Source organism: Mesoplodon densirostris, chromosome 16, assembly GCF_025265405.1.
Source record: "Mesoplodon densirostris isolate mMesDen1 chromosome 16, mMesDen1 primary haplotype, whole genome shotgun sequence".
In the NCBI taxonomy this organism is placed as follows: domain Eukaryota; kingdom Metazoa; phylum Chordata; class Mammalia; order Artiodactyla; family Ziphiidae; genus Mesoplodon; species Mesoplodon densirostris.
In genome coordinates this window covers 15,576,543-15,595,729 of record NC_082676.1, presented here as the reverse complement: position 1 = coordinate 15,595,729, position 19,187 = coordinate 15,576,543, and the positions used below count along the sequence as shown (strand labels likewise).

The following is a 19,187-nucleotide window of genomic DNA, read 5'->3' as shown; positions in this document are numbered from 1 at the left end:
CCATTCCACTTCATCTGTTCACATTGTACAGATATCAAACCCAATACATTTCTTTAGCTCTCTAACCAATACCATATTCCCATGACTCATTTACTCCATTTATTCAAGAAGTCGTTATTTGGAATTAGCTGCAGATTTGGAATACAGTTTTGAACAAGACAGGCTGCCTGCCTTCATGGAGGAGAAAATCAGGTAAACACCACAATTCACAGCATCATAAGTAGCATGCTGAGGAACTGTTCTGTTACCAGAAAATGGGCATCTTAACCGAGCTTTTATGGTCGTTGAAGAGCTGACTTTTAAGCTGGGATGCAGAGGATGAGTAGGAGTTAGCCAGGTGGGGCTGTAACCCAGGCAGAAAGAGCAGCTTGGAAAGACTTTAAATGGAGAGAAAAGTCCTGAGGAACTGAAAACCATTCAGCTTGACTGAATTGTTGAATTTGAGCAGATGAAAGGAGAGGCAAGATTGGCAAAGGTCAGGTCATGAAATGCTTTGAAGCCTGTATCAGGTTTCAGTTTGCTAGTAAAATATCAGTGACTTAAGATATAAATTTGGTTTCCTCATATAAAAGAAGTCCAAAGTACAGGACTATATGGTTGTTCCACAGTTATTGGACACCATATTAGAAAAAATAAATCACCAGGGTCCTTCTTGGCTCTTTTTGCTCAGCCATCTAAGGCCCATGGCTGGAATTCTCACTGATACCTCATGGCTAAAATGGCTGTTGAGGCCCCAGCCATCGTGTCTCTGAAGCTGGTAGAAAGCAGGAGAAGAAATTAAGGATGGGCCAAAAAGGCACGGCCTGCTGCCTAGTCCCACTTCAACAAGCATTTTTGGAAGTTCTAACCAATAACGTCCACTTACATCTCATTGGCCAGAAGTTGGTAACCTGAGGGATGTTTCATTTACAGATGTTTTATAGACATAGGGACACAACATTATCTAGAAGAAAGGGAATTCTGGCGTTTGGAAAGACAATAACCCTTCAAGTTTCAGTTACCAATGCGTCTGATTCCTATACTTCCTGTCAAACCTCTCAGAAGCACCCTGGCTACTGCAGAGGCTGGGGTAGTCCTTTGGTAGGGCACCCTGCTGTCTTGATAAAATCAGGGTTATGTTACTGAGAAACAAGAGGACATCAGTCACTGGGTAGATAACTAGCAGTTTACACGTTTCGAACTTTATTGGGAGTAATGAAGGATTACAAGTGGTTGATGTTGCTTGTTAAAGAGATAATTCTGGGGCTTCCCTGGTGGCGCAGTGGTTGACAGTCCGCCTGCCAATGCAGGGGACACGGGTTCGTGCCCCGGTCCGGGAAGATCCCACATGCCATGGAGCGGCTGGGCCCGTGAGCCGTGGCCGCTGCGCCTGCGCGTCCGGAGCCTGTACTCCGCAACAGGAGAGACCACAACAGTGAGAGGACCGCGTACCGCAAAAAAAAAAAAAGAAAATTCTGGCTGCAGTGTAGAGAACATACTGGAAGAGGACAGGCTCCAGACAGACATAACACAGTAATCCAGGCAAGAGACAATGGTGGCCTAGAAGATAGTGGTGATGATTAGCTTAACTGGGTTGAGGCAGGGTATGAGCAAATAAATGACATTCATTCAATAAATATTAAATGTCAGTGTTTAACATGTGTAAGACACTGCGCTTGGCCTTGGGAATGTGGTAGTGGCACAAAAAAAGAAAAAAAAAAGACCCCGTCCTGCTCTTATGGAGTTCAGGATCTATTGGGGGCCCAAATGTAAAACTGCAGCTAGGACTAGTGCTAGGAAGGAGTTAATAGCCTATTAAGAGAGGTCACGAGGTGTTTGCCTGGAGGAAGTGGTTTTGAGCTGAGATCTGAAGGTGGAGTAGGAGTAGTTTAGGGGGAGAATGGCTGCAAGGACTCCTGGTAGAGATGTACTGATTGGAGGGGACCAGAATGGATGCCTGGAAGCCAGGAGATGATTGCAGCCATCTAGATAAAAATGGAATAGGGTGGAGGTGGGGTGGATTGTAGAAAAGTGGAAGGAATGGAGAGATATTGGGGAGGCAAATTTCAAAATATTCTCATAGATGGGTGTGAGAGAGGAAGGGCTCAAGGGTGCCATCCTTGCTTCTGCCTTGTGCAGCAGGATGATTTGGAGGCTTCTTCATCCAGATGGGGAGTTTAGGACAGCACCAGGTTTGGGGAAGAGGCCATAAATTGGGTTTTGGACATGTTGAGTTCGAGTTGCTTTTGAGACCAAGAGGACATTTTGAGTAGGCACTTGGACCCATGAGAGTGGAATTTAGATCAGAGGATTGGGCTGGAAAATCAATAGGTGAGTTATCAGTGCATAGGAGGTAAGTTTAGGTATGGGTGCAAGTGAGCTTGCCCAGGGAGAGACTGGAATAAAAGGAGGGTTATAGGACCTAGCCTTAAGGAACATCAAGTCATTTTTCATATTAGAAAAAATAAATCATTCCATCTCTCTTCATACATCAAACCATCCATGGAGTCAGTGACCTTCAGCCTAAATTCCAAAGCTCTTTGTACCATCCAGGCTGAGTGACAGGGGTGCAGTCTTCCCAATAGCCCCATTTTGCTTCCACCCCTGTAGGAGGCCATTGTAAGTGACAGTTCTTAAGTGCTTTTCCTAGCGCTACTGAAAAACTTGTGGGAGTTCTGTGTTCCTTTTGTCTAAAGTGTCTGTGTCAAAGTTGAGATCATCCACTAAGCTGGGCCAGGGCCCAGCCTCATGATAAATTTTGTGTTTTTTCTGGGTTGCCGATGACTTTGCTGCACACAGAAGACATGGTCTCTGTCCTCTTGTTCTTTGTCCCTTCCTTTGGAGTAGCGAGGCTCAGCCTCCTGTCTGACTATGGCTGAGCCTTCTCTTGGGGTGCACCCCATAATATCCACAGCTCAGCTCTGAGAGCTTCTCAGCTCCTGGGATCTCGCCATTCTCCTCCAAGGTGAATGACGGGAAGCTAGCCTAGCTTGGTTGCTGTCAGCATGTCAACAACCCAAGGCACACAATGCTAAGATCTGTGGGGTCTGGGGCAGGGAGCCTGTCCGGGGAGACGGATCTGAAGCCCTTTGGAGAGGTGGAATTGTTTGTGAGCCTACGGGGAGCCTCCAGTTCAGCTGCTATGAGCCCCAGCCCTGCCTGGGAAAATCTAGGGTCAGCTGAGACCCCAGGACCACTTCCTGTTTGGACAATGACCTCTTCTTCTGCCAAACCACAGGGGCTTGGCTGGCCTTCAGAGCCAGAGCCAGCATTTCCAGCTGACTGTTTTATTTGAGGCCACACAGGGCCCTTGGAGATGGGGGATGATTTGGCTCCAACTCCGAGGCAAGTAGCCCAGCTATCAGTCTCCAAGCCACCGTGTGGTGTCTTCTGTCCATTGCATAGACTTGTCATAGACTCTGGAGAGGAGGGAAGAAGACAAACTCCTGTAGAATCCTGTGCTCTGGAGGAAATAGGAGGGACCACATCTCAGGGGAAGATTCCCAGGACGGCTCACACTGTAGCAGTCCCCAGGGGTGCACAGAACTTGATACTGTGAACAGTATGGCGGTGTGGGGACAACATGGAACAGTGTTATGATGTTTTCTTGTTTGTTCATTCAAACATTACTGAGCCCCCACTATGTGCTAGCCTCCTTGCTTACACAACAGAAACACTAAGGTGGCCAAGAGTTCTTCCAGGAAGAGACATGGCCACAGATAATGGAACTATAATGTGGGCTGTAGCACACTAGAGAGGGAGAAGGCAAGTCTTCTCTGGGGGTGGCTGGGTCTTGAGTGATGGGGACAGGCAATTTCAAAAGGAAACAAAGCATAGAAGTACAAGGTAATCATAACAGCAACTCCCTTAAAAATTTGTTTTTGAAGTTGATAGTGTGGACTCGAGTTCTGGCTCCATCACTCACTGTGATCTTAGGCAATTATCTCAGTTTCTGTACTCAGTTTACTCATCTGTAAGATGGAGATAATAGTGCCTGCCTCATAGAGCTCTTTGAGTAAAGGTTAGTAGAGGCTATTAAGCACTTACTACATTCCAGATTCTACATTCCAGCACTTACTAATTTCTGATCCTTACAACAACCCTGAAAGCAGGTTTATCTGTTTTACAGAGCAGGAAGAGTGGCACTCAGGTTGCTCGTGCTCATATGGATTAAAGGCTGGCGTGGGGATTTGAACCCACATCTGTCTGACATCTAAGCTCATGGCCTTCCTTCTATTCCATGCCTAGTGAGGCAGGAGCACTGGATGTAAGTAGAATGAGGGCATAATGAGACAAAGACATCTTTTTGACACTTCCTCTCCAGTTGGTCAGGGATATATCTAGGCAGACCTGGCAGACACCAAATCTCTGGTTCTTCAGAGCCAGATGGTTGTCAGTTTTACCAAAAGACTGTCTACAAAATCCTTCATGAATGTGTACCCCGTTGGGCAGGTGGAAAAACCAAAGCAGGAATTGCTTGGAACTCCTACAACTCAAGTCAGCACAAAAGGGGAGAGGTGGAAAAAGATTTTAACAGATCTTTCCCAAAAGAAAATATATGAATGGACAAGAAGCACATGAAAAGCTGTTCGACATCACTAGGTACCAAGGAAATGCAAATTAAAACCACAATGAGATACTACTACAAACATGCCCACGTGGCAAAAATGAAAAAGTCCCCCAAATTAAATGTTCACCAGGATGTGGAGCAATGGGGACTCTCATACATTGTTGGTACAAGTATGAAATGACACATTTTGGAGAAAGATCTAGCAGTTTCTTGTAAAATTAAACATATACCTATTCTTTGACCACTCCTAAATATTTACCTAAAAGAAATGTAAGTATATGCCTACAAAGAAACTTGTATAGCAGCCTAGCTCATAAGAACAAAAAACTTGAAAGAGCTCAGGTGTACATGGACAGGAGAGCAGATAAACTATGGTATATTCAGACAATGTATGAATACTACACAGAAATGAAAAGACACAAACTGCTGATACATGCAAGAACATGAATGATTCTCCAAAACATTCTTCCCATGAAAGAAGCCTTTTACAAAAAAGTACACATACTATATGAAGATTTCATTTATACAAAGCTCTAGAACAGATTAATCCATTTTCTAGAGAAAAATCAGAACAGTGGTTGCATCTGGAAGGCAGGGGTCATAGACATTGACTGGCAAGGGGCATTAGCCAACTTTCAGGGATTTTCCAAACATATCTTGACAAGAGTTACACAGGTGAATCCATTTGTTGAACTCAATGAATGTGCACTTCATAGTTGAGCATTTCATTGTTTGTAAATTTTACACCAGAAGAAAAATGTAAACAACTATTGAACTCTAGTTAATGATATGCATGCTGAACTATTTAAGGGGAAGAGTCCTTATGTCTGAAATTTCTTTGAAATGCATCAAAACATAAGATAAACTGGGGGAGATAGAGGTTGATATGTGATAGAACAAGCACAGTAACATGTTAATAGTGGAATCTAGGTGATGGGGATACAGATGTTCATTGTAACAGGTATTCAACCTTTCAACTTTGTTGTATGTTTGAAATTTTTCATAATAAAAGGGTGAGTTATTTGAGGGTTTTGCAGGAAAGTTCTTGGCTAGGCTTAGGACAGGGCAAATAGAGACACGAAGCTCAGGGAGACAGGAGCCCGGCAGTGTGAACTTGCAAAAGTAATAACATTTTTCAGTCTGTTTCTTCAACTATCACGGAGGCACAATGGCGGTCGGTATTATTAAGAACTTTGTCGTGGGGAAGGGGGACCTCAATCCAGGTCCCAGCCACGCCACGTGCCCACTGCCCTTTGTGCCCTATCAGCGACCCTTTACACCCAGCAGCCCTTCAAAGGCCTATCCTGGCAGTGCTGTGGTAGCCGCACCCCGGCTTCCGGGACGGCACCGGAAGTCGCTTCTCAGACGCTCTTCCTATTGGAGGCCGGCCTTTCGCGGGGGCGGGGCCATTGGGAGGCGGAAACAGCCGCAGGTATGGCGGCAGCAGCGCGGCTGTGTCTGCTGGTGCTGCTGCTTCTCGGGCCGGGCGTCTGGGGCCAGACAGAGCCCCCAGGCGACAGCCTGCGGGAGGAGCTCGTCATCACCCCGCTGCCTTCTGGGGACGTAGCCGCCACATTCCAGTTCCGCACGCGCTGGGATTCGGAGCTGCAGCGGGAAGAAGGTGAGGAGAGCACACTGACGGGAGAAAGATACTGTGGCACCTGCAGGGAGTGGGGTGGATGCTAGCCTTGGGGGCGAGGACTCATCCCTCGGTGAGGTTCTGGTCCCTGGGCTTGGGGTCTGACAAAGATGGTCCTTGCAGAAGGATGGGATCGTTTTTGAAGAATCCCATTATACCAGTGAAGGAACTGAGCCCCGGAGAGAGGCAGTGTCTCTTCCTGACTTCTAGTCCAGTGCTCTCTCCGCAGCCCCAGGCTGCCACTCTAAACGTTTAGTTAAAACCCTCTGTTGACAACACTGATGATGATGCTATTGACGGTTACGGTTTATCATGGGTGCTGGGCACGGTGATAAGTTCTGTGAACGGTTACAAGGAAGAAATTGGAGGTATAGAGAGGTAAGGCACCTGTCCAAGATCACATCGCTTGTAAGTGACTGAGTCTGGTCAGGAATCTAGATTCTTCTGACCTCAGAACTGGGGTGTATTGTCTCTTTGGGGTGGCTGAGAACCCTCCCTCCAGGATCATCACTCACCTGCACCTCCTTCTCCAGTATCTCATTATAGGCTCTTCCCCAAAGCACTGGGGCAGTTGATCTCCAAGTATTCTCTACGGGAGCTGCACCTGTCGTTAACCCAAGGCTTCTGGAGGACTCGATACTGGGGTACACCCTTCTTGCAGGCCCCGTCAGGTGCAGAGCTGTGGGCCTGGTTCCAAGACACCGTCACTGAGTGAGTGCCCACCTTGAAGCCTGTGGCAGGCCGTGGTGGGAACATGGCAGGGCAAGTGTTGTCCTCCTGCTACTGCCCTTGGGGGCAGCAGTTCCATGGGGGTAAATATGGCGTTGGAAGTAAGAAATATCATGACTTAGTGGCATTCTTTACTTGGCTGAATATACTTCCTTCCGCTAATACTTCCAGACCTGAGGTAGCGTATGTGTATATCTACAGAGGCAGATAACAAATATCTGAAGCTTACTTGGATGTAAGGCAGTAGGAAGCTGTGGCAAACTGGATAGCCTTTTAAAAGACTAATAAAGACTTGTGGCATAATAATAACAAAATGCCACAAGGGCCAAACAAAATATATGTGGGCTAGAATTGGCCTACAAGACACCAGATCTCTGTATTAGAAAAATTGCTTTTATTTGCGGGGCAGGGTGGGGGGGCGGTTAGGTACTGCGGTTGGACCACAGTGTCCTCTCAATCCGACTATGGGAAATCAGTAGCACATGTATGATTAAAAAAAAAAATTGGAGTCAGAATAGGGAGTGATGGGGACTGTGGCAGAGCTTGGGAGGACAGCTGCCACTCAGCTCCTATGGATTGTTGCCACGTGGGAATAGGGGCCGAGGGTCGTCAGATACTCTCATTTTTAAAGAGTTACCAGCAGTCTGGATTTTAATGTGAAAATTGGCAAGTTTAAATATCAGCAAGTAATTAAAAAATTTAAGAAATGCCACATGGGTTAATGTTGTGCACGTCAAATGAAACATGGCTATGGTTTGGGTAGAGCTTTCAGGCTTCCAGTTTGCAGTCGTTTTTTGAGGCCTAAGGATTGGAGCAGTTGGAAAGCTCTGAACAGAGGACTATTGAAAACCCCCAGGACGGCTCTAAGGTGATGTCAGATGAGGAGCAAACCCCACGGCAGCCAAGGCTTCCTCTCTTGTCTGAACCCTGGCTTCTTTGCCTTTTATCCCAACTGCTCTGCTGTCTTTGTCTCCCCTCATAATTACCTATAATATGGAGGTGATGCTCAGAATTCTAGTTTTATTCTCTTATGAGTATAAAGAGCAAATCTGTTTTGGCATTTCTCTAAGAAAAACATCTAATTTAATTTGATGTTTCTGTGGGGTCCTAGAATGCTTGTTTTCCCTTGCTCAGTGAGCCTCGTAGATGTAAGAGTTCCCACCCCTGAGGGGAGAACGAGGACTCACCCAGGGTATTCACAGGGAAGTATGTCGTTTTGCCCAGCTGAGCACACCTCAGCGTGGATCAGTGAGCTGATCTCAGCCTCTGGCGTGGGGGGTGTTTTGCATAGCATTGTGGGAGGTACGTGGGTGACCCAGACTTGCTCCCTGTCCTCAGGTTGTTCACAGCCTAGGTGAGGAGAAAAGATGCTTAGGATGCGATGCTATTGCCACCCAGCCATTTCCCAGGAGGACCCTGGTGAGAGGCTCGGATGGTCAGTACTGCAGCAGCCCAGGAGGAGGCTGTGGTTGAGGAGGGTGGGAAGGCTTCCTGGAGGAGGGAACCTCTTCGAAGGGGAGCCGAGAGGAGTTAGGAGGGCATTACTAGGTGGGAGGAGGAACCACCCAAGGACAGGCCTCTGGGGATGCAGGGGTGTCCAGAGGGGAGTGAGGACGAAGGGGCTGATTGGGGCGACCCAGGAAGCAGGCCGAACGGGGCACTTCCGGCTCCAGCAGCTGGCCGGCCTCATGGCTTGGCAGCCAGCTGCAGGCTTTGAGGGAGGAAGCAGACGCAGCCCCGGGACAGTGAGCGGGTTTGTGTCTCCGTTTAGCGTGGATAAGTCCTGGAAGGAGCTCAGTAACGTCCTCTCGGGGATCTTCTGCGCCTCTCTCAACTTCATTGACTCCACCAACACAGTCACGCCCAGCGCCTCCTTCAAACCCCTGGGGCTGGCCAATGGTGAGACAGCCTCCGCGGCCCCTTCCTTCTTCCTGTTCCTCCTACCCAAGCCTTTGCCTCCCTTCCCCTCTGCTGCCTTCTTCCTCAGCGGGGCCAGGTCATAAATCCCCTGGGTGTGCAGGCCCCAGAGGAAGGTTTCCCGAGACTCCGCTGTCTCCGCATTGCCTTCTCCCAAAGGGAGGAGGGTGTCCTCCCCGCTTCCCCCTGAGCTGACACAGTTAGGGCGGTGGTGCTAGAGAGTATGTGTGGGTCCTGAGGAGGGGCGCCCCGAGAGCCTCCCCAGACAGGCTTCCATCTCTCAGGCACAGATCACTCCTTCCTGCGCTATGCAGTACTGCCTCGGGAGGTCGTCTGCACCGAGAACCTCACCCCGTGGAAGAAGCTCTTGCCCTGCAGTTCCAAGGTGAGGCCAGAGGGGCCTCAATGTAGGTGGGAGCCCCAGAGAGTGGATGGAGTCGGCCGATGCCCCCTCACTGCCTGACAGATAACCTCGGCCCCGTGCCCGGGTGCCCTGCCGTGCGGGGCACTGACCTTTTCTCTCTTGCCACCTCCTCCAGGCAGGCCTCTCCGTGCTGCTGAAGGCCGATCGCCTGTTCCACACGAGCTACCACTCCCAGGCAGTGCATATCCGCCCTGTTTGCAGAGTAAGTCACAGGGAACAGGTGATGGGGGCCGTCCAGAGGCTCTGAGAGAAGGTGCAGGCAGAGCACATAGCCCAGTGTCTCCTGAGGGCTGAGCCGGTAGTCAGTGGCAGATGTGATGATGATGATTCAGGGCACTGGCCACGCCCCAAGGAAACCGAGTGGTTGCCAGGCAAGCATTCACTCAGCCTTCGTAGTGGTTAAGAGTGACCGCCGTGCGGGTGCAGCTGGTAGCTCAGCCGCTCGCCAGCTGACTTGACCTTGAGTGAGTCATTTTAGTTTCCCGGTTTTCTCATCTGTCAAATGAGAATAATAGTAGTATCAGTTCCTCTGGTTGTCGGCGATGGTTCATTCCAGTGATGCGCGTAAAGCTGCTGGCACAAGGGCAAGTGCTCTGTAGTGGATGGTAGCAAATTGATGCATGGGGAGATACAGAATAGACAAGGGACTGAGTCCGGGTAGTAGTCCCTGGGGCTGTGTGTCTGGGGGAGTGGTAGGTCCTCACTGCTGCCTTCTGGCCCTCGTGGTAGGATGCACGCTGTGCCAGCATCTCCTGGGAGCTGAGGCAGACCCTTTCCGTTGTATTTGATGCCTTCGTCACGGGGCAGGGGAAGCAAGGTAAGCTACCTTGGCAGCCCATCTCTGCCCACCCACTGCCAGCCCCACCCCATCGACGTGGAGCAGGCCTAGTCCCGCCCCTGCTCAGCGCCTCTCTCTGCTCCTCAGACTGGTCCCTCTTTCGGATGTTCTCCCGAACCCTCACGGAGCCCTGCCCCCTGGCTTTGGAGAGCCGAGTCTATGTGGACGTCACCAACTATAGCCAGGTACTAAGACTAAGGCCTCCAGCCACACACATCGTCCCCCCCGGCCCCCAAGGCCAGCCTGCCCCTCTGCTCGCTTCTCAGCCCTGCCGTTGTGTCCCCAGGACAATGAGACATTGGAGGTGTACCCGCCCCCGCTCACCACATACCAGGACGTCGTCCTGGGCACCCGGAAGACCTATGCCATCTATGACCTGCTGGACACGGCCGTGATCAACAACTCGCGCAGCCTCAACCTCCAGCTCAAGTGGAAGAGACCCCCAGGGAATGGTGGGTGGGAGGTGGGCGGCCGCAGCCCCATAGGCTACAGAGGGTTCAGCCACTGGGGGAGACTCACAGTCCTCCCTCTTCACCGCGAGGTAACAGGCTTGTATTTAGACCCAGAACTCTTGAGTCAGACGTCCTGGTTCTAACTCCACCTCTTCTAAGCTCTGTGCCCTTGGCAGGTTCCTAACCTTACTGTCTGGTCTTGAAAGCGGGGACAGTAATACCTAGCGGATCAGATGAGGTAATTAATGGAAAACATGGAGGTCACTCATGCATTCATTCATTCAGTCAACAAAATTTTTTTTGAAGACAGAAGTACCCTGCTTTCAAGCAACCTTAGCATATGATAGTTGAAGCAGGCATCAAACAATTGTGATTATGTTCAGTGTTACCAAGGAAAAATGTGGAATATCGTGAGGAGCACTTGGTTTGGGTTGGAAGAAGCTCGGCCTGTATAAGTACTTAGTAAATATTTGTAATTCTGTTATCACTGCTGTGGGCTGGGGAAGCCAGGGATGGTTCCAGAATGCAGGTTTCCTAGTTCTGATGGCAAAGCATTACCCCCTCCCCTCCCTGGCTTTGAGACTCTGAACCTGGCCCAGGGAGTGAAGGTGGGGAGTGATGCTTTTTTTTTTTTTTTTTTTTTTTTAAAGGAGTGGTTAACTGTTGACTTTACTCTGAACAGAGGCCCCACGCACGCCCTTCCTGTACACCCAGCGGTATGTGAGCGGCTACGGGCTGCACAACGGGGAGCTGAGCACGCTGCTGTATAACACCCACCCGTACCGGGCCTTCCCCGTGCTATTGCTGGACACTGTGCCCTGGTACCTGCGGCTGTACGTGCACACCCTCACCATCACCTCCAAGGGCAAGGAGAACAAACCAAGTGAGTGCCGAGTCCCGACCCAGCCCCCCACCTCCCCTCCAGGTCCCCCAAAGCCTCAGTTCCCAGTGTCATTCCGGAAGTGCCTCAGCAGTCTACACAGGCATCACGAGTTAGGAATAGTTTGAGAAATGGAAAGGGTAGCCTCACCAGTGCCAGATCTGGAAGTATTTATAAAGCCAAAAGAGTTAAACCTAGTAGTTCTGGTGACTCTTAATAGGACTTGATAAGGGCAGGAGTTTCCATATCTTTTTCATTTGCTTCCTCCTGCTTCCTGGTGCTCTGGGCACATGTTTTTGTTTTCTGATGATTCATAGGCTCTTTCAGGTGGAGAACGGGTCAGCAAGAAAAACAGAGTACTGGAAACGAAGAAGATAACAGCTGGAATAGATGGTTTTGCTTCCTCGGGTGGGGTAAAGAGGTGTGATCTTTAAAATTTGTTTTTATTTTCTATTATTTTTCTAAGGAGGAGTTGATATTTACTGAGTGCTTTCTAAGAGATGCCAGGCATAGCACAAAAGCACTTGTTTTCCTTGGGAGTGGAGGGAGACGAGTAATACAGAAGACGACTTCCTAGGAAGAGGTTACGGCACATCCCAAACAGCTAGACTTACGATCTTCTCTAAACCCCTCTGTTGTTTCCCATATTTTCAAGCCTGTGGTTAATAGTTTTACTTATTTTCAGCCCCACTATCTGTACCACCTTCAAAATCTCTACTTCGAACATCCTACCTGTGTATTTCGTAGGTTTTTTGGTTTTTTCTGTTTGTTTCTTTGGTTTTTTTAACCTTTCGCTCTGGAAAATTTCAAACACATACCCATATGGAATAGTGTAATGAACCCCCCCATGTACCCATTATCCAGCCTCAGCAGTCTCCAGCTTCATCTACTATTTTTTGTTTGTTGTTGTTGTTGATGTCTTTCTTCCAGTTTTATCGAGATATAATGGACATATAGCACATTATAAGTTCAAGGTGTTCAGCATACTCATTTAACTTACATCCGTCATGAAATGATGACCACAGTAAGTTTAGTGAACATCCACCATCTTGTACAGATACAAAATTAAAGAAATAGAAAAAAAATGGTTTTTTCCTTGTGATGAGGACTCTTAGGATTTACTCATAACAGCTTTCATACATAATGTACAACAGTGCCTATTATATTTACCACGTGGTACATGACATCCCTAATTCTTAGAACTCTAAGATTGTGCCTTTTGACTGCCTTCATCCAATTCCCCTTCCCCCTACCCCTCACCTCTATTAACCACAAATCTGATCTCTTTTTCTATGAGTTCATTTATTTCTTTATTTTTAAAATTTATTTATTTATTTATTTATTTATTTGGCTGCAGCGGGTCTTAGTTGTGGCATGCAGGATCTTTGTTGCCGTGTGCGGGATCTTCATTGCGGCATGCAGCATCTTTAGTTGTGGCATGCGAACTCTTAGTTGCGGCATGTGGGGTCTAGTTTCTAGACCAGGGATGGAACCCGGGCTCCCTGCATTGGTAGCATGGAGCCTTAGCCACTGGGCCACCAGGGAAGTCCCCTTTTTTGTTTATTTTTGAAGTATAATTGACCTATAACACTATGTTAGTTCCTGGTGTGTAACATAGTGATTCAGTGTTTCTGTACATTTCAAAATGACCGTCATGATGAGTCTAGTTACTGTCTGTCACCATACAAATATTATACGTAGTTATTGACTATATTCCCCACACTGTGCATTTCATACCTGTGATTCATTTATTTTGCAACTGAAAATTTGTACCTCTTACTCTCCCTCACCTATTTCTCTCCTCCCCCCCCACCCACCCCCCAGCCTCTGGCAACCACCTGTTTGTTCTCTGTATTTCTGACTGTTTCTGTTTGGTTATGTTTGTTCATTTGTGTTTATTTTTTAGAGTCCACATATAAGTGATATCATACAGTATTTGTCTTTGTCTGATTTATCTCACTTAGCATAAGATCCTCTAGATCCTTCCATGTTGTTGCAAATGTCAAGATTTCCTTCTTTTTTATGGCTAATATTCCATTATTTATATGTACCACATCTTCTTTATCCATTTGCCTATCGATGGGCACGTATGTTGTTTCCATATCTTGGCTATTGTGAATAATGGCTTCAGTAAACGTTGGGGTGCATACATCTTTTTGAATTAATGTTTTCATTTTCTTCAGATAAATACCCACGAGTGGAATTGCTGGATTGTATGGTAGTTCTATTTTTAATTTTTTGAGGACTCTCCCTGCTGTTTTCCATAGTGGCTACACCAATTTACGTTCCCAACGCAGTGCACCGGGGTTCTGTTTTCTCCACATACTCACCAACGCTTGTCATTTGTTTTTTTTTTTTTTTTTTTTTTTTTTGTCTGCGTTGGGTCTTTGTTGCTGCGTGTGGGCTTTTCTCTAGTTGTGGTAAGTGGGGGCTACTCTTCGTTGCGGTGCGCAGGCTTCTCATTGCGATGGCTTCTCTTGTTGCGGAGCATGGGCTCTAGGCACATGGGCTCCAATAGCTGTGGCTTGTGGGCTCAGTTGTTGTGGGTAACAGGCTTCAGTAGTTGTGGCACCTGGGCTCAGTAGGTGTGGCTCGTGGGCTCTAGAGCACAGGCTCAGTAGTTGTGGTGCACGGGCTTAGTCGTTCCACAGCACGTGGGATCTTCCCAGACCAGGGCTCGAACCCATGGCCCCTGCATTGGCAGGCGGATTCTTAACCACTGTGCCACCAGGGAAGTCCCTATTTGCTGTCTTTTTGATGATAGCCATTCTGACAGGTGTGAGGTGATAATCTCATTGTGGTTTTGATTTGCATTTCCCTGATGATCAGTGATGTTGAACATTTTTTTGTGTGCCTGTTGGCCATCTGTATGTCTTTGGGAAAATGTCTATTCAGGTCCTCTGCCCAGTTTGTAATTTTTTTTTTTTTTTTTACGTTGAGTTGTATGTGTTCTTTGTATAGTTTGCATATTAACCCCGTATTGGATATATCGTTTGGAAATACCTTTCCCATTCAGTAGGCTGTCTTTTCATTTTGTTGATAGTTTCCTTTGCTGTGCAAAAGCTTTTTAGTTTAATGTAACCTCATTTGTTTATTTTTGCTTTTGTTTTCCTTGCCCGAGGAGACACACCCTCCAAAATATTGCCAGGTCAAAGAGCATACTGCCTATGTTTTCTTCTAGAAGTTTTATCTTTCAGGTTTTACATTTAAGTCTTTTATCCATTTTGAGGTTTTTTTTGTGTGTGGTGTGAGAAAGTGTCCAGTTTGATTCTTTTGCATGTAGCTATCTAGTTTTACCAATACCATTTATTGAAGAGGCTGTCTTTTCCTCATTGTATATCCTTGCCTCCTTTGTCATAGATTAATTGCCCATATAAGTGTGGGTTCATTTCTGAGCTCTCTATTCTGTTCCACAGCTTCCCGTCATTTTTGTTTCATCTCTCCCTTTATTTATTTATTTTTTGGTTTGGTTATGTTTCTGCTGGAGTATCTTAAATTCTAGACATTGTATCAATTCACCTTTAAATACTAAAGTACACAAATATATAATCTATCATTGTCACTCCTGTTTCCCCAGTGTTCTTGAAAATAATTTTATAGTTGGTTTGTTTGAATTGGACCAAAGTAACCTCGTCACATTACATTTGCTTGATATGCTCTTAAGTTTCTTTCCCTCTCTTTAAGATAATAGACTTAATTTTTTTAGAGCAGTTTTAGGTTTATAGAGAAGCTGAGCAGAAAGTACAGGGCTCCTGTATACACTCCCCCTCACCCCCATTTCCCTTGTTATTCACGTCTTGATTAGTGTGGTACTCTTAAATCTCCTTTAACCTATAAAACAGTTCCCAGGCTTTTTTTTTTTTTTTTTTTTTAATTTATTTGTTGGCAAAACTGGGTCATTTGTTGTATAGGATGTTCTACATTCTGGATTTGCCCGTGTTTAACACATTCCTCTGTCCCTTGTGTATTCTTGAGTTCATCAGTGGTTAGATTTAGAAATTTGATTAGATCCAGGTCTTATATTTTTGGCAAGAAAACTTCCCAGGTGGTTCTGTGGACTCCCTTTCACATCACGTGAGGCACCTTATGTCTGGTGGCCCAGTTTTCATGATGTGAAGGTGGATTAGTTTGAACACGTCCTGGGATGGCTGCCCTGGAAACACCTTTTCCCTTTTCTGCGATCCTCCTCCCTCCTGTGAGCCTGCCTGTCTTCTGTGATCCAAAGCCCTCCTTCTAGGCACCCCGATCCAGGCCCCAAGGCCTTGATAGGTAGGGATGAGAGGTGCAGGTAGTCTGAGCCCAGGAAAGAGCTATGGGTGGGATTTCCCTGGTGGCGCAGTGGTTAAGAATCCGCCTGCCAATGCAGGTGACACGGGTTCGAGCCCTGGTCCGGGAAGATCCCACATGCCACGGAGCAGCTAAGCCCGTGTGCCACAACTACTGAGCCTGTGCTCTAGAGCCCACGAGCCACAACTACTGAAGCCCGCGCGCCTAGAGCCCATGCTGCGCAACAAGAGAAGCCACCTCAATGAGAAGGCCACACACTGCAACGAAGAGTAGCCCCCGCTCGCCGCAACTAGAGAAAGCCCGTGCGCAGCAACAAAGACCCAATGCAGCCATAACTAACTAACTAACTAACAAAAAAAGAGCTATGGGTGGCCCCCTACCTGTCCCCCAGGTTACATCCACTACCAGCCTGCCCAGGACCGGTTGCAGCCCCACCTCCTGGAGATGCTGATTCAGCTACCGGCCAGCTCGGTCACCAAGGTTTCCATCCAGTTTGAGCGGGCGCTGCTTAAGTGGACCGAGTACACCCCGGACCCCAACCACGGCTTCTATGTCAGGTGGGCTCCCCCGACCTGCTGCCCCCACCCTCCTGACCCACCCTCTCTGCCACTTACCCTTGATGGAGGCACCATGAGGAACACGGCTCAGAGAATATCTGTCTGCTTCTCTGCAGCCCATCTGTCCTCAGTGCCCTCGTGCCCAGCGAGGTGGCCGCCCGACCCGTGGACTGGGAAGAGAGTCCCCTCTTCAACACCCTGTAAGTGTGACCTCAGCCGCTGGGCTTCAGGGTGACACCAGCACAGAGGAACAGGTTCCTACGGGCTGGGCTGGGGCTAGATGCTGCCTTTTCCAAAGTAATGAGTAGGTTCCCTCGGTCCTAATTAAAATCCTAGTGGAACAGGTTCCTGCGGGCTGGGCTGGGGCTAGATGCTGCCTTTTCCAAAGTAATGAGTAGGTTCCCTCAGTCGTAATTAAGGTCCTGGTGGTCTCTAATATTTGTACAGTCTTTATGGAATGATCCTAAAGAGCTTCTAGGAGAATCAGTAGGTGAGAAGCGCAGTACATGTGGCCCAAGTTTACTCATTATTTCTCCTAACAAACATTTCATTGAGCGCTTATCAGATGCCAGGCACTTCAGAGAGCACCATGTGTAGCACAGTAAACAAAACAGACTCGCCCCTTCCCTTCTTGTGCTCAGTCTAGAGGGGAGCTGCTAGGGTCACTGGGGAGTAGTCTGGTGGGTAATTTAGGAAGGCTGCTTTGAGGAGAAGGCCTTTAGGCTGAGACCAGAAGGCTAAGGGAAAGGCAGCCAAGCGAAGGCAGGGCCCCTTCCCTCTCCCTCAGCACACCGGAGCTGCTCTCCTGTGATCAGATTTCTGTGTTGAGCTTTAAAAGGCTTTGAAGCTAAGAAGGCTTTGAAAACCCTTACTGCCAAGACTGGCCCAGTGCGGCCCGAGGAGGGGGTGGCGAGACGGCGCGGGGTAGCAGCCGGTCCAGCCTCACCTCTCCTTCCCAACCCCCAGCTTCCCAGTGTCCCACAGCTCCAGCTACTTCGTGCGGCTCTACACGGAGCCACTGCTGGTGAACCTGCCCACGCCGGACTTCAGCATGCCCTACAACGTCATCTGCCTCACGTGCACAGTGGTGGCCGTGTGCTACGGCTCCTTCTACAACCTCCTCACCCGAACCTTCCAGATCGAGGAGCCCAGCAAGGGCGGCCTGGCCAGGCGGCTGGCCAACCTCATCCGGCGCGCCCGAGGCGTCCCTCCGCTCTGAGGCGTGCCCTCCTCACCGCTGGGCTGCTGCTCCTGTCCGAGGTGGGTGGTGACTGACCCCCAGGGCTGCTTCTGCTGTGTGCCCTCCCCCGAGGCAGTTTTTGAACCAAGCTGACCCCTGGATTGGGCCAGGGCCTAGAGTGGCGCTATCGGGACAGTAGCCACGAACCAGGTGTATGTTTGAATTGAAATTAATTTAAATTGAAAGTGTACTTCCTCAGCTGTACTAGCCCCATTTCAAGTGCTCGGTAACCAGAAGTGACCAGCAGCTGCAGTACTGAGCAGCGAGGACAGATGTTTCCGTCCCTGCAGAAGGTTCTGTCACGTGGTGGCCTGGATAATAGGATGTGCTGAGGAATTCGTATTGCTCTGCGGTAGGTGGAGTTCACTGGGTGTGGAATAAAAAGTGCCTAATTCCTTGGTTCTTTGCCTCCTGTCCCTGAGGCCTGGGAAGAGCTGGGGACTAGGGCGTGTTTGCTGGGTGCCTGAACAGGACCTCCTACCCCATCCCCTACTCCCCACCAAAGAAACAACCAACCAACCAAATAAAATTCCCCTACCTCCTCCCACCCCTGCCAGAAATTCCTTCTCATCTCCTGCTTCCCTCCCCGCCCACCATCGTCTGACTGTAATTCCCAGAACTCCCTGGGTTTGGCTGGGAGTGTTTTATGTCAGCATTTCCATGACCATGAAAATGAATCATCCTGCGCCTTTGAGGAGGCCTGAGAACCAGTCCCCTATCACCAAGGGTAGGGCTGGAGAGATGGAAGAACTCTGTGTGGTGGTTTTCCAACCAGACTGTGTATTAGAATCATCTGAGGCTCTTGTGAAATAGTGCAGATTCCTGGGGTCCAGACCCTGTGAATTCAGTCGTTCTGGGTGTAGCCTAGCCTTCGAGTGTTTATGTTTTTATCAGGCTCCTCTGGAGCTTCTGTTGCAGGTGGTCCTTAGACCACCCACAGGCTTTGAAGCCCACCCCTGCGTACCTCTCCTGGTCGTATAACCCTGGATTCCTGTAAAACAAGTCCTTAGGCAGATGTCTGCCCTGCCCCCATCGTCTGTTTCTTCTTCTAACACGCTTGGCATCAACTGTATAAGCTACTTGTGGTCTGCCCCTCCCTCCCCCAGTTCTCCCATCATAGTGGTTTGGTGGATTGCCCATCAAACAGAATGCCCTGCTCCACCAACCACACGCCCCCCTCAACTGCTAGGTTCACTCTGACTTACAAAACCAGGTGGGATGTTGCTTCCCCCAGGAAGTCTTCCCTGATACCCCGAGCTGCTGTGTGCCCCTCCCCTCCTTGGACTTAGCTTTCACATTCCTTATCACCCTGGCTGTTACTGTCCTTTAACTTCCATTAGACTAGGAGCTTCCTGGAGGCACAGGGGCTGTACTCCATCTGGACCTGACTGCACTCAGGACCAGTTGTAAGTGCTCAGTCAACAGACGTAAATGTATGAATGGGTGTGGGCTATTCTGGCTTGGGGTCTGGGATCTAGAGGTAGGGATGGGTAGGGTGAGGGGCTTTCTAGAAACCCCACAAGTATGAGTGCAGAGTCTTTAACACAGTAGGATTGGTCATGTCTGTACAGCTAACATAGATGGGGCTGTTGAAGTTACCTCTGAAGATTTCCCAAGAGCCTCTAGAACATACAAACGACGTGTGTGTGTGTGTGTGTGTGTGTGTGTGTCTAGG

The 19,187-nt window shown here is 48.5% G+C and overlaps 1 protein-coding gene across 1 annotated transcript; it reads left to right on the top strand.

The window, feature by feature from the left end:
• Window positions 1-5,958: 5,958 nt before the first annotated feature.
• On the top strand, window positions 5,959-17,913 carry PIGT (phosphatidylinositol glycan anchor biosynthesis class T). Its single transcript, XM_060078407.1, has 12 exons — window positions 5,959-6,170; window positions 6,722-6,899; window positions 8,689-8,816; window positions 9,119-9,219; window positions 9,374-9,460; window positions 9,988-10,075; window positions 10,184-10,281; window positions 10,383-10,548; window positions 11,231-11,431; window positions 16,107-16,272; window positions 16,389-16,472; window positions 17,239-17,913. Exons 1-12 carry the CDS (start codon window positions 5,984-5,986, stop codon window positions 17,489-17,491), a joined length of 1,737 nt encoding a protein of 578 aa, XP_059934390.1. The 5' UTR covers window positions 5,959-5,983; the 3' UTR covers window positions 17,492-17,913.
• The last annotated feature ends 1,274 nt before the right edge of the window (window positions 17,914-19,187 follow it).

Excerpts from the sequence above, each read along its gene's own strand:
- PIGT (XM_060078407.1), top strand. The coding sequence starts at position 5,984 with ATGGCGGCAGCAGCGCGGCTGTGTCTGCTGGTGCTGCTGCTTCTCGGG. Across the intron at positions 6,171-6,721 it reads GGAGCTGCAGCGGGAAGAAG|TATCTCATTATAGGCTCTTC; the intron begins GTGAGGAGAGCA and ends CTCCTTCTCCAG. Across the intron at positions 11,432-16,106 it reads GGGCAAGGAGAACAAACCAA|GTTACATCCACTACCAGCCT; the intron begins GTGAGTGCCGAG and ends CCTGTCCCCCAG.